The sequence below is a fragment of the Pezoporus occidentalis genome, unplaced genomic scaffold (genome assembly GCF_034315485.1).
Source record: "Pezoporus occidentalis ecotype Australia unplaced genomic scaffold, CSIRO_AGI_Poc_V1 ctg4, whole genome shotgun sequence".
Lineage (NCBI taxonomy): Eukaryota > Metazoa > Chordata > Aves > Psittaciformes > Psittacidae > Pezoporus > Pezoporus occidentalis.
In genome coordinates, this window is record NW_026915724.1 from 13,777,928 (window position 1) to 13,792,481 (window position 14,554).

The 14,554-nt window shown below is 44.9% G+C and overlaps 1 protein-coding gene across 1 annotated transcript in view; it reads left to right on the plus strand.

The window, feature by feature from the left end:
• Positions 1-2,920: 2,920 nt before the first annotated feature.
• Positions 2,921-14,554, plus strand: part of GAREM1 (GRB2 associated regulator of MAPK1 subtype 1) — a 101,428-nt gene continuing 89,794 nt past the window's right edge. Inside the window, exon 1 of the mRNA XM_062633497.1 lies at positions 2,921-3,493. Coding sequence (XP_062489481.1) covers positions 3,373-3,493 — 121 coding nt within the window. The 5' untranslated portion in view covers positions 2,921-3,372. The remainder of the gene's footprint in view (positions 3,494-14,554) is intronic.

Here is a 14,554-nt window from a genome sequence, read left to right on the forward strand (position 1 = left end):
ATTTAAAATGTTAGCATAGACTGAACTGATGATGATCCAAAATGCTTTAAAAAACCATTTTATTGGCAATGCTATAAATATATACCAGAGATTTTACTGCTGCATAAACATGCTGTGAAATCAACAGGAAAGTCAATTCAAAATGCATTTAAGAATAATTTCAGGAATTACTCCGAGTCCCCCTACCTCTGCATATGGTTTTATGGCAACAATTTGCTGTTGATACATAAATGCTGTCTGTGAGTGCCACCTGAAAAGCATATACATGAAAATTAAGATGTTGTGTAACTGAGGCCCTGATCCTGGGGTGGATCCACTGACAGGAGATTCCTCTCGAGGTCGGACACAGCATTTTGCACCAGTGGGAGACTGGTAAGAGATCACACTAAGGCATTGCTAGGCATTAGAGAAATTATTGTATCTAATGTGTTAATTATACACAGGTGTAATTAAACCAAGAATTCATCTGAGATTCATATGTGCTGGTGATTTGTATACTGCATATGTAATACTAGAATATATTTCGAGCTTGAGCTATAGCACAGTTAGAACAAGTAACAAAATCACTCTAAGATCTCCAGTGAGACATTTAAATACTAGTAAGCTTTATGATATCTCTTTGCCTGGAAATAACTGAATGAAATTTAGATAGTATCTGGAAGTTACATGTTTTTAAAATGAATCTTGTTTCAGTAGGGTGGGAAAGAGTGGGTTGGGTTTCTAGTGGTTAGAGGGAGCACAAGCACAGTAATATGAACACAGACTTAAAAGCCCTAGGACATCTAAAACCATCTGAAGAATGAAAACGTCTTTATAGAAAAATCAGCAGCAATTATTTCTGTGTGAAAGATGCCTTTCTTCCTAGACAGAAGTGCACGATGTCTGCGAGAAGCATACACTGCAAGATGGTATCTATCCTGAAATTAATGGTACCCAAGATACCATTTAAAACCAACTCTTGACAGACTAGTGCTGCAAGTCCTGTCGAATCCCAGTCTGACCTGATCTGCTCTGCCTTGTACACTGCACCCAGTAACCTAGTAAAACCTGAACAAGCTAAACCCATGCTTTAGCTTTCTCTATTCCACCAATAATGCTTTTAGCTATTATATTACTTTGCACTTCAATAGTTTAATTCACTTAAGTTGTTCAAAGCTGTCGGGGAGCTTTGTAAAGGGGAAGCTGCTTCAAAAAGAAATTATAACCCAGTGTCGTATTTTTAAAGCTAACTGTTCTGGTAGGTGGAATCCAACAGCAGCATGGTTGAGCATAGATACCATAGTGCTGGGAAATCCCAGCGCCAAACTACAGAGCTAAAGCACAGACCTGCATCAGGATGAGGTTCAAACCAACCCAGACCCATTTAAAGCAACAAAACTTGGGGTTTTCTGTAATCCTCTGTGCTTCCAGGGTCTTTGTTTTATCTTGGAGAGCATGGATAAAGTCCCAGTCTCTGTTTTCAGAAGACCAGAACAAGAGCGTGTCTGTCTCTGACCTTCTTGTGCTGGCGGTGCTGCTGGCACCCTCAGCTACAAGGCCACGCACCAGCGGCCGGCCCTGCACCAGGCACGTGAGGAAGGGGGAGCAGTGGGAGAGCTCTTCCTAGAACAGCTCTTCCCGTAGCTCTGCTGTCCCAGCAGTCCCAAAGACACACACTGTGGAAGATAGAGCCTGGAGAGAGATGTTAGCTGCAGATGTTTCCAGTCATTTTACAAATCACTGAAAGGCACTTCTATGTTTCTAGTCGACAGTACAGCCGTAAATGCAGCCAAGTTTGCTGCAATAAAATAAACAGTTTTGACACAAGAGTGAGCAAAATAAACTTAAGCACAGTGCAGTGCCACCACCCAGGAGTTCGTTTTTCTGGTTTCATTTCCCAGAGTTTCTGCAGTCTAGCAGTCCTGAAATAAAAATGCATTAAAATATATAACATTAAATAAAATATCTTAGGAAGGTCACATAAGACTTCATCACATGAGACACTTTGAAAAGAGAACTAGTAGTTTATTTTAAATTCCCCTGTGGCTGGAAAACCCTTGAATACACAATACGTGTAATACTTGCAGGTGTAGTAGTGATGATTGATAGAAGTAAGTCAAAGATTTTCCTCTAACTTCTATGCACTACTCTTCATACTTGAAATGCCCATTCATGTGTCACAGATAAAACATATAATAATAGATATAATAGTAGATATATAACCAAAGTTGCCATCTAATTGGAATTCTTTTTTTTTTTTAAAACATAGGATGAATTTCACAGGCAAAGTTCCTAGGCTAAATTAAGTAGAATCATACAATTATTTGCAAGACACCTTAAAGCTCATCCAGTTCCAACCTCCTGCCATGGACAGTGACAACTTCCACTAGACCAGGTTGCTCCAAGCTGTGTCCAACCTGGCCTTGAATACTGTTAGGGATGGGGCAGCCACAGCTTCTCTGGGCACCCTATGCCAGTGCCTCACCACACTCACAGTAAAGAACTTCTTACTTATATCTAACCTAAAATCTACCCACTTCCAGTTTAAATCCATCCCCTCTTGTCCGATCACTCCATGCCCTTGTAAAAAGTCCCTCTTCGGCTTTCTTGTAGGCCCCCTTTAGGCACTCGAAGGCTGTTACAGAATCTCCGAGTCTTCTCCAGGCTGAATAAACTCAGCTCTCCCAGCCTGTGTTCACAGAAGACCGCGAAGACATAAATACTGCAAAGACACAACTCAACCCACTTGCTGAAGACTGCTTTAATGAATGGAGTGAGACATTTTATCTCCAAGCTGCAAATGCAAACGCGCAGCAGACGAACCCCCCATTCCCCTCTGCAGTGAAGCAGTCCCTACAAATCCCTGTGCTCCGCCCGATGCCCGTCCCCAACCTGCGTCCCCAGGCACGGACGGGGCCACCTGCGGCTCGCCCCAGCGGGGCGCTGCGCGGCGGCGCTGTCCGGGCTGCAGGTCGGGCGAGCGGTCGGAGGGTGGAGTGCGAGGGACAGGCTTGGCGGCGGCGCTCCGGGCCGGGCGGGCAGCCCGGCACTTTCCTTTTCGGCGCGGGGAGGAGCGGCAGCTGCGCAGGCGTTGCTCGCACCCTGTTGATTAGTCAGTGCTGGGATGGCGCTTCCTGGGCCAGGAGCGGCGGCGGGCGGCCCCAGCCGGTCCCGGGGGGCGGCGGGAGCAGCAGCGGCAGCCCAGCGGGCCTCCCCTTCTGCCTAGCCCGGCATGTCCCGGGGCTGCCGGCGCTGAGCGGGGCGGGCTCCTTCCCTCCGTCCTTCTCCTCCGTCCCCCTGCCCGCTGGCTGAAACCCCCCCCGGGTGGGAGCACCCCGCCAGCCTTGCCTGTCTGGCTCCCTCTTCCCTCCTTCCCCTCCCCGGGCCGGGAAGATGGACCCCGGCCCGCCGCTGGGCTGCAGCCTCAAGGACATGAAGTGGAGCGCTGTGGCCGTTCCCCTGGACCTGCTCGTCAGCACCTACCGGCTCCCGCAGATCGCCCGGCTGGACAGCGGTGCGTGGGGCGGCGGGGGGCTCTGCGGGATGGGGCCGGGCGGGCGGGCACCGGGCGCCGCTCCTGGGGCGGGCTGACAGAGCACCCGCGGTACCCGCTTTCCTCGGCGGCTTCACCTCCCGAGCGGTCCTTACACCGACATCTGCCGCTGCCGGGTGCCGGTGCAAGGCTTCGAGTCGCTTCGGAGTCCGTGCGATGCTTTGCACCAGAATACCTGGGTAATGTCGCCTTTACCGTGTGTCCCCAGAGGAGCTCGGCGGAGCCTGTTCGCTGTCAGCTGCCCACCGAGGAAGGTCTTCGCAGTCTCAAGTGAAAGCGTGGAGGGGCATTTTCAGTACTAGAGAGCCCGTGCTGTGATGAGGTGATGCTGTACCAAGGCCAAATAAGAAGGAGTATTCAGTAGCTAAATCCCGTATGTTATGCCTCACAAAAATAGCCACGGATTTATAAAAAGAGGAATAAAGTGAGGAGCGTTTATGATCTCTAGATAACTTTTTATGACTGTTCACTTGGGTGCTCACCTGCCGTTTCCAAGTCTGCAGCTTTTTGTTTACTCCAGGAAATCAGAAACAAGTGTGGCAGAATAGCTGTGACAGCGTTTTACCTTTCCTAGATGCGTGTCTTAGAAAGCAACATGTCAGCACAGAGAACGAGGGGGAAAGGGAATTTCTTATAAAGGCTCAGACAGCTGCTTTATAATTGCATGTGTGTGCCTTGCGTGGTAGCACCATGAAAACTAACTCCCCTGTCTCTAAGGGAGTGCAGGAGATAACTCATAAATCAGGGGAAAAAATCGCAGGGTTTTTAATTTCCCAGTTTATGTAGTTACATTGTACTTATGAGGTGTAATAGAGCAGATCGCTTATAAAGTTTTGTCTTGGTTTGAAAAGTTGAAAATGAGCACAGGCATCGTCCTCTGTGACTCCTGGGTGTGCAGATCAAGACCAGGATTGGTTTATTACTTAACTGCAGTTTCCATAATCCAGTGATGATTCAAGCTGGGGCTTTTTTGACTTTGTCCCTTGATTATGCAGTACTTTTCCGATCCCTTGTAGTGCTTCCTCAGAGCTGGCACTCAGAAACAGGTTAAAGAAAAGCCTCTTTGCCTTTTTAACTGCAGCTGGCTGTTTTTCCCACCGTGGAATGTATATATTGTCCTGTGAGAGTGGCAAAGCTGGTATGTTAAGGAGTTCCTCGTGGTAATACCTTCTGTCACTAGAAACAGCTAAAATGGCCTCCAGTCACTGCACTTAAGGCTGTCAATTTACTTGAGATTCCTGGCAATGATTCAGGCTTTAACAGGATGTATGTATTGATGACTTACAAATTTCCCTCTCTCTCTGTTACACTTCCCAGTCTTCCTACTACTCTTGTCTTGCTTCACTGGAAGAGACCTGAAAGAGCTTTGTGGATAGAGAAAGTTTATGGGGTTTGAAGCAAGTAATTTGGGGGTTTTTGGTCTTGAGTTGGACCTGGTGATGGGAACACCAGGTGACTCCTGTAAGTGTCAGGGAGACGAAGATGTGTGTTTTGTGCAAAGGCTTTTTTGTCCCATATGTCACACAGCATATGCACAGGCAAGTAAATGTAGTAAACAGACCTGAGGTCTTTTGCCCATGTCCTGAGATGGCCAGACATGAGGCAGCTGTTGGTGTAGGTGCCCTGCGAGTAATGATTCAGCCCCACACTAAACCCTGCGAGACGGCAGGCTCAGGTACAGCACCGTGCTAAGGGCTTTGGGTTGGAGCTGGTGGAGGTCCGGCCAGTTCAGCATGCAAGCAGAGGCTTGTGGGTCTGCTTTACCTACTCCTATGGATGTACCTTTTAACTTCTGGGACTACTGATGGCAGACAAATCAATATTTCATAAAGAAAGCAGACGCCGTAGTTGTGGTGGTATCAAGAGAACACTTTTCTATTTCCAGAGGAGGTTGTCTGGGAAAGCAACCATCAATCGGTGCATGGCTTCTTAAAACAGGAAAACTGGGAATGTGCAGTGTTTGCAGAACTGACTGGAGCACCTGCTGTCCTGGGAATGATTGCTCTGCATCCCTGTCCTTGTCTTGAAACGCTGAGTGAAGCTGTATCAGAGAATTCTTGATGTAATGCTGAAGAAAACAAATGCAGAGTCCAATCCAAATGTGTGTCATTCAGTGCTGAGGAATTTTAAGGCTACCTCTGTTAACAAAGTAGCGTCTTGTGTGTCAGGTACTCATGGATGTGCCAGGGTTCAATTGCATTGAAATGTCTTTGGCTCCTCCTCAGGTGCTGAATTCCTCTCCAGATCAGTGGAAGCTGCATGTGTTCTGTGCTGTTGGAAATCAAACCACCTGTAGATGTCTGTCTTCAGTCACCCTCTGGTTTTATGGCTGGCTTCTGTCTGTAGTTGCGAGTGTTTCTAGGCTGGTTGTTTCAGGCATCGTGAGCGTTGATGAAAGCCAGAATTCATTTCTTCTGGAAGAGCAGAGTGTAGAAGAGGATTAAAAATCTGGAGATGCGTCTTCTTCACAGTAACAGTCTTACTGTGTGTTTTCTACATTTCTTAATGGCATTTAGCACTCAGTAGGTAATGTTCTTAGATGATGCCCACACGAGATCTACAGTTTTTACTGTTGCTTCACCTTCAGGCTTTTTGGTTTGAAGGGAGATAATGGGTATGATGAATGCAGTTTTATCCTTTGAGTTTGGATGTGGAGCTTCTGGAAAATGCCCTAAAGTAGTTCAGTTTGATGTTTTTGACAGTATGAAGTTATGAAATATTTATGCACACTTAATTTGGTCCTCTGATAAGAACGGAGAGTTTTCTTGATGGTATAGGAGGAAGTAATCTGTTGTTACCTCAAGGTACAGTTGGAAGTAGTTAGGCATCAGTGCCTACCTTACCATCAGAAATAATAAACATGTCATCTTCTGTTTTTTCAGATGAAATTTTAAGGCAGTTTAGTTGTGTTCCAGGTTATGCTTTTGGATGCTGTTAAGTAATAAGTCAAGTTTTGTTTTAATCTGTTCATGTGTTTAATATTTTGCTGGTGAATATTGTTATATTAACTGAAGAAATAGTGGGGAGGGGGGGAGCTGTCCCTTGAGAGGAAGCAAATGTTTTTTCTATGTCTTTTTTTTCCCAACATACATAACATCTTAAATATTTCTAGAGGATAACTCAAATACAAAACTGCTCAAGGAGTGCTAAACACCATATCAAAGAAACTGAATGGGCTTTATTTCATGCTGTGGAGTTCACCGAGTGGGTTGTTTCAGATGAAAAGAAGCAAGGAGGAAGCTTTTGTGTTTCTCCTGTCCTCGCCCCCTGCCATCCTGATGTTCATTGTCACAGCTGAATCCCACCCTAGTGACACGGAGAGGCTGTGGGTGGGTGAAGTGGGGAAAAGATTTCGCTCTGGGAACCCGCAGCAGAAAGAGCTCTTATCAGAGTGTTGTCGTTGCACCAGGGCAAAAGGTGAGCGTTGGTGGTCAGTGGGAAAACTCGGATGCAGGGGAGGGTTCAGACCATTGGTAGAAAAGGCTAATAGCGAAGCAGTGACTGTATCTTGTTGTTGGTGCTGAGACTGTGCTGTGTGTGGTTATCTCAGGACTTTACATTTCTGGTACTTACATTTCTAAGGATAATTTTGGAGGATAGAAGAGAAATGCTGCCAGGCTTAAGATCAGGAAAATACTGTTTTGCATAGAGCTTCAGGCCGAGCTTTTTCTTGTAAGCTCACTGCTTCCTTCTGTTGTCTGTTGTGCTTTTTCTTAGCTGAACTCTGTTTGCCTCAGCTGCTGTTGCTGTGCTTCTGCAAGAGCAGTCTTTGCAGGTAGGTAGTTCTCACACACAGATTGGGTATGAACTGAAAGAGTTCACAGAAGTTCTTAGCTCTCAATCCCAGACTATAGTTTTTGGGATTGAGAGGGCATGTGGTCCTCTGATTTTCCTCTTTTTCCACAATGTATTTATACATGCTCTAAACCAAAAGAAGATGTTATGGTAACGGATGCTCTTGGGATCAAACATATTAGCACTTGTCCTCAACTTGTAGAGAAGTGATTCCCTGCTATTCATGGTGGGGAAACAGTGCTGAACTTTTCAGGGAGACCATGGATCGTGGTGAGCCACTGAGACTCCAAAGGAAATTCTTCTCTATGCATTGTAAATGTGTGGTTGTTGTAAGATGAAATGACGGAATTAGTGGCTATAAAGAAAGGAAAACCCAATAAAATAGGTAACAAAGTTAAAGGGTGATTTCTTCTTTCTTACCCCTGAGTGAGCTCTTGTGAATACCAGCAGTGGGTGGATGGTGAGTTCATGCTGCTCCTGGGGATGAAGAGATATTTTTACTTATTTTAGTTCAGGTTCTATTTTTTTTTTTTTTTTCCTCTCCCATTTCAATACCTTTCATAGTGACATACATCTACCCCAGTCACATTCAGAGGACTATTGTTCCCTGCAGCACATTACTGTAGGGCTTATTCCGGTTCCAAATATCTGTAAACTGAGCACCCTTGCAGCTTATCAGAGAACATCATATTCAATAGAACAGCATGTCCATGTACATAGTGAAGATTTCTTATTGCGTCACTCCACAAATGTGGGTTATCTGTGCAGCTGAACAATACTTTGAAATGACAAAGAGACTTATTCTTTTAAGGTCTGAATGCTGCTGCCCGTACTTTAATTGTCTTGAATGACCTCCTTCTTTTGAGAAGCTAGTGCAGGGTGTCTCAGTAGTCTGCTATTGAATAAATCTTTTAAAAGAAATCATGTGGGGGTAGGGCAAAGCTTTTGAGTGGACCAAGAAAGGGGTTTCAGATATGCTCAGACCCTGAGCAATGGTCATGATCTGATTTCCTGCTTTAGATGTGTCCCTCTGTTGTAAACTATGGTGTAGTAGATGAGAGTTCTTGCAGATTGGGCAGATGGACAAGTGCTTCTCATTCAAAGGCAAAAATCCTCGAGATTGTATCCACATGGCTTGATTTCTGTCTTAAGTGCTGAGCAGCTTTGAAACTCCAACTGTTTATACTTGTGTGTTCTGCCATTAGTGTGATCTCAGAAGCATCTCCTCTTTGCTTCCTCTTCTTTCCTCCTTTACCTTGTGGTCTGCTATTTCTATCAAGACAATTGAATGAAAAAGCAATTGACAGGTTGCTATTAACCACTGCTCCTGGCTTTTTGTTTTCGTTGGGTTTGGTTCTGTTTTTCTTTTCCCCTGCTGGCAGAGTTGTGTTCCAGGAAATTCTACTGAAAAAGCTTTTAATTCATTTAAAATCTGCAGCTACCAAATGGTGTCTGTGAAGATTATAGTGCCCTCCTGGAGATGGAGGCTAGTAACTTGGCAACACCTATTCTCAACACCTATTCTTATACTCCTGGGAGTTTCTGCCTCCAGCAAGGCAGAAAGAGTTCAGCAGCATACCTGGTTTATACTCAAAGTTCCATGCTTCTTTTCATCTGCTTTCATGTTTGGCAATGATTTAACGTACGACAGTGTGTACTACGTGTTCTTTAACCCCTATGTCATTTGCGCTGCATTGGACCCCTAGTAGTGTGGTACGGCTGCCAAGATGCAAAATAGTTTCCTTGCTCTTGTTTCTTGTGTACTTAATAAATGTTCATATTCTTTTCTTCATATTCCTTTCTGCCATTCTTTTCTGTGTAGTGCCAGTGCTTACTACGTGGCACAGTGCCCATTGTGTGTGACCCATTCTTTCTCACATGAAGAGTGTGGCTTTTTGTTTCACTGTCTGAAGTTAGGTGAAGTCCTTGTGTACATACCTGGACAAACTTCCTGGGTAATTCTATAGCTTGAGTATTGGAAGGTGAAAATCCATTAGTCTTTTCTTAACTGGAATTCAAGTGCTTTAACTTTAAATCCATGGATAAGTTCCTAGATGAAGCTTAGTGCCTTGGCTTTTTTTTTTTTTTCTTCATTTAAAATTATTCATTACATGCAGCTTTCAGATAAGACACAAGATGTACATAAAATGAAAGGAATTAAGGTGTCTTGAGCAGTTAGTAAAACCCTTAATCTTAAACCAGATGTGGTGTGATGAATCATACACTGCTGTTGCAAGATACAGTAGTAAGGAATGGTACAAGTCTAGCACAGGAAAGAAGGGGTTTGTTGTTCTATGCTTTGTCTGTAAGTGCAGTTCTGGAACTAGGTGTTCCTGGCTTTGGTGATTATGTGAATTGGCACACCCTGTAATAGCCCAGCAAAGGCAACTTCAGGGAGTATGCCAAGATGAAGTGCTGGAGGGTGTTGGACAACGTTGTCTGGTGCTCCAGGGTTAGATGGAAGTTGTGGGAAGAGCTGCAGCGTGTTCCAGTCATTCCAGTAGTGGTTTGTCAGCAGCAAAGGGTATGAGTGTTGCTGTATTTCCTTTTGGCATTAGGAGTAACAAGTTGGTTGGATTACGGCAGCTTAAGTCTCTCCCCTATAGGAAAATATTCATCATCTTAATGTGGATTGCATGTGACTCAAAACCAACCTTCATAAAACCCAGTCAGCCAATATTTCAAGTCTGAAATTTTTGCTTTTAATGGTGCTTCCCTTTGGAGCGACTTTCATGTAGCATTTGTGGTCTGTGATTTTTTTCATATCATTTACAGTATGAAAAGCTTGTGGAACTAACTGTACTGTACCTCTACCTGTAAGCCAGAGCTGCTAATCTGAAGGCCTAGTACAGAAATGTAGAATTGAGATGTATAAGCAGATTGAAGAGTGTGTCTTTCCTGACAGTCAGGGCCACGTCTGCTTTGCAGGCTCTGTGGCGATGTGCACGTCGGCATAAAACTGCTAATAGCACAGCTTTGCCAGGGCACCTGCATGCTTGGCTGAGGCTTTGCATCAGAAAGAATAGCTGCTCTGTCTCAAGATCTCCTGTACTGCTGCTGCATGGTGTATCGCCCCATCAGGCTTGTTGCTGCAGGGTAGAAATGTCTTCCTAAGGGTTTGGAGTCCATCCTCTTCATCCTGAAGTTTGTTTTGCCTTTCAGTTTGTGTAGAGGAGTGATCAGAAACTTGGCTTTCAGAAAGAGATCAGTGCACTGTGTTTTGGGGAGGTTGTGGGGGGAAGGAGGTAACTGCATTTAGTAGTTAAACACCAACGGCAGTGGCTGACTGTATGTGGGAGAAGTGAGCACGGAGATGTTATACAGGCTGCTGATGGGGAGCAAGATGGACACAGGGTGTCTGGATCAAGCCATGATGCACACATGAAGTGTCTGCTGCCAGAGCTGTGGGTTCAGAGGGCTGCAGCATATGTGTGACCCCACAAGAGCTGATCCACTCTCAGCAGAGGAGTGGATGGCGATTTTACCAGGGGAAGCAGCAAAACTTACTGTGGTGGGGAAGGTCACTTGGAGCTTCCTGGAGGCACAAACCTCCAGGAAATGCAAAATTGTTTGGAAAGTGCTCTTTTTGTTTGTCGTCTCCTTCTTTCCTGGGTTATAACTAACTAGTGCAGGTTGTAATCAGGGAGAACTCAGACTTCTGAATGTTTCCTTGGCCTATGACAATGTCACTGAGCTCCTAAAGAGTACCAAGGATAAACATTTGCATATGGCATTGGAGGCTGGAAGATGCCTGAGAGCTCAGCCTGATGAAGCTAATACTGGAATTGCCTCATGTTAGGGCATGCCTTAGTGACTCAAATGTAAACATTATGTAAAACCCAACCTGCTGCAATTGTATTTGTGAAACGAACAGGGGAAACTGTTCTGCCAAAGTGGAGGTGATGGTGGGGAAGTTAGGGAGTTTCTCCTTACAGTCAGAGCTGGGGGAGTGGGAAGAAAAGCTGAGTGAGTAAGGGACTAAAAATCCCCTTTCACAGGCCAGTGTGCATCACATGCTGCTCTGTCTGTGAGCCTTTGTGGCAATGCATGTACCTGGTGTGGGTGAGGATGTAGCTCAGTGTGCAGCAGGTTTTCAGAGGAGATGGGAAAGCACCATCCAAGTGCAGTGCAGGAGTGTGCATCCTCTGAAGGCGAAGTGTTGGATACAAGTTCCCTTCTGGAAGCAAGGTATGGGATAGTTGGAGAGAATCTAGAGTTTAACCATCCCCAAGTGCTCATACTCACTCTGACCTCAAGGGAGAGACACTGTGCCCAAGACTGACCTGAGGATACTAGCAGAGGAAAGTTCGTTCCTCTGTGTACCCTAAACAGTCACTTAAAACTGAGGCCTGCTGGCCTTATCCAAGCATCCACCCTTTGTTGTGCTGCTGTGGCTGCTGAGCGCTGAAGCAAGCTGGGTTGCTGGACTGAAACATAGCATGCTCTAGTTTGTAAGAGTCATACAGCCTAAATACCTAGTTACTAAATTACTTCCAGGAACTGTTTCAAAGGAATTCACAAATGCTTAGATACCTCCTCTCATGTGTTTGTTTTTCTGTTTGCAGCTTCTTGTTGTTGTTGGTCCAACTGGCAATTTTATTTACTCGCCCCACTAAAAGCAGGCACTGACTGTTCTTGTGGCTTCCTGGCTCCTCACTGTTCTGGAGTTGAAAGAGGGACTATCAGGATGGGGAGATGAAGGAAACATTTAAGAGGGGGAAGAAAAAAGCACGTGTGCACAGATCTTTTCTTCATGTCCAGCTTTCCTTTTGTGTCTTTCAGTGGGTCCCTTTGGGGGAGGGTTGGATTTGAGGAGCCCTTGGCTCCATTCTGTGTCATTCAGTTCATCTCTCAGGGTTCTCCTGCACTTGTGGGCTTCCAACAGGTGTTGCAAGTATCTGCAGTCATTTCCAAGGTCACTCTAAGGTAAAACACACAGTACTAGCTGCTAGCAGTAGCAGAATGGAGCAGTGCAAGGAGCTTCTGCTTTTGTTATCCTGTCTTGCCTTCAGATAGGATAGTCCTTCCTTTCGCCTCTTTCAGCATTACTGGCACGTTGCTGTTGTGTTCTCGTCCTGTCCTCCAGCACCTTACGGCTCCTGTGCAAACTCTGCGTCTCCCTCCCTCCATGCCCTTATCTTTTCCCTCAGCTTAGGGGAAGTCAGGTTTCTTGGACCAGACAGCAGCATGATGTTTGGCTGGGATTGTAGCAGGAGTAATAGCTATGCATGTGCTACCAGAAGTGAGAAAAAAGCAGGGAAAGTTATTTCAGATGCTTCTAGAGACTTGGAAGTTTCTGGTCACTGAGAGAAGAAATTGGAATGACAGCTCATTGCTGTTGGAAGGAGACAGGTGTTCTGGGCTTCACTGCAGAGGGATGGTTTATATCAACACAGATGACATGGGATCTCCCTCTGTGGAGTCTTACGCTTTGCTGTCAACATGCTGTTTTGTTTAACTTCAGTAAAGGGAGTTCTGCTGGCAGGACTTGGATGTGAATTGGTAGGCTTTGCATGTAATGCTTCCATTTGTCAGCCAGCAGTGACTGCTTGCTTGACAGTGAGTGGAGAGGCTGTATAAGAATAATAGTAATCCTCATCCATTTATTATACGATATGACTAGCCAGAAGGAGAATCTTACATGTATTCCTTGCTGGAATACATGCTTCTTGCTTCTTTCCTTGCTTCATACATCCTTGCTTCTTTCTTAACAGTTTTGTTCAGGCTTCTATTTATTAAGAGGTCAAAATACCCTTTTCTATCTTTGAAGGGGGCCATAACCACACACACTGATCTTGTCTAATATCTTATCCAAGTTGCATTTATATAATTTCATTGTAATCAGATTTTTTTCTGTCTTGGTATCTGAATGGGAAGCTACATTAAACTCATAGCAGAAAAATGTAGAAAGCATCAGTATGTTTGTGACTTGGAGAGATGATAAGGTTCCATAATGAAAATATGAAATGTGACTAGTTAACATGCATGTTACTGCAGTCACTGAGCCCAGGATGTGGCAGCTGTAGACAAACAGCAAAGCTGCAACACGCTGCAGCTGAATGTAGGGCAAGATGGAGTAAAAGATCATTTCTGCTGCATGTTTTATTGGTTACATTGTCAGATATCATTTGAGTTCCTGTCAGTGTCTAACAAAGTATCTTGAGACCCTATGGCCTGTGGGCAAAGATAAATGTGACCTCAAGGGGAAAGAGAGGCATGATGGGCTTTTCTTCACTCTGTTGTGGATACTGCTCCCTGAAAGTAGCTTTCTTCTGCAGAGGAGGGGTTTGATCTTTCTGTGTGTTCTTACAATGATAAAAAATATTACGAAAGGGATGTTGTTCATTTATCCCTTGTGTTTTATTGAAAATAAAGCCATTCTTTTTGTACCTTGCAGTTTAAGTGTAGGTTTCTGTGAAACAATGGAAATGCATTGCATTTAGGATTAGAACTGTTCTTGATCGGAAATTAATGAGGTGCACCTTTGATTGCATTCCTTTTGTTAGTATTTCCATATTGCTCATATACTTTTACTGTACCAGGATGTAACCAAACCAAACAGGTGCCTAATTACAGTCAAACATCCAGTGTTTTGCGCACATGTGCAGTCAGCCGGTGTTTGAAGGGGTATTATCCTTTTATTAGTGATACTTGAATTTTTCCAGGTTGTACAGAAGAGGAAGGAGGGACATAGCTAAAATGCAAAGGCAATGGCAGCCCCAACAAGGGGGTGCCATGCGTGCACAGTCAGTTAATGTCTGCGTGGTCTCTGAGGGCATGGGGAGATGGGCCAGGCTGCTGGGCAAGAAGCCAGGTAGCTCCCAACTTCAGAGCAGAGCTGAACTTCTGCTCACTTCCAGCTGGTTTTATCCCATCCTTCACCCAGGCTGCACATAAATCAGAGGCAAGTTAAAGTGTAATGATGAGTTCTCCCAAAGCCAAGGAAAACTATGCTTGAGCAGCTCCTGTATTCGGGCTACTTCATTTTTAACTGGGAGCTAGTCCAAGATGCCCCAAGTTCAAACAGGGATCACCGCTGTGCAGCACAAAGCGGCATAGTGTCTCTTTAGGACTTGGGTATATAATGAAAGGATTGAGCATGTTTACTTGAATACTATTTTAAAATATCATCCAATTATAAGTAACTGTCAGTGAGAGCTCCCTAGCTCTTAGGCTCTTCCCAGGAAAAGTCTGAATGAATAGGCTGCTTTTCTGTCTGCCAGGGCA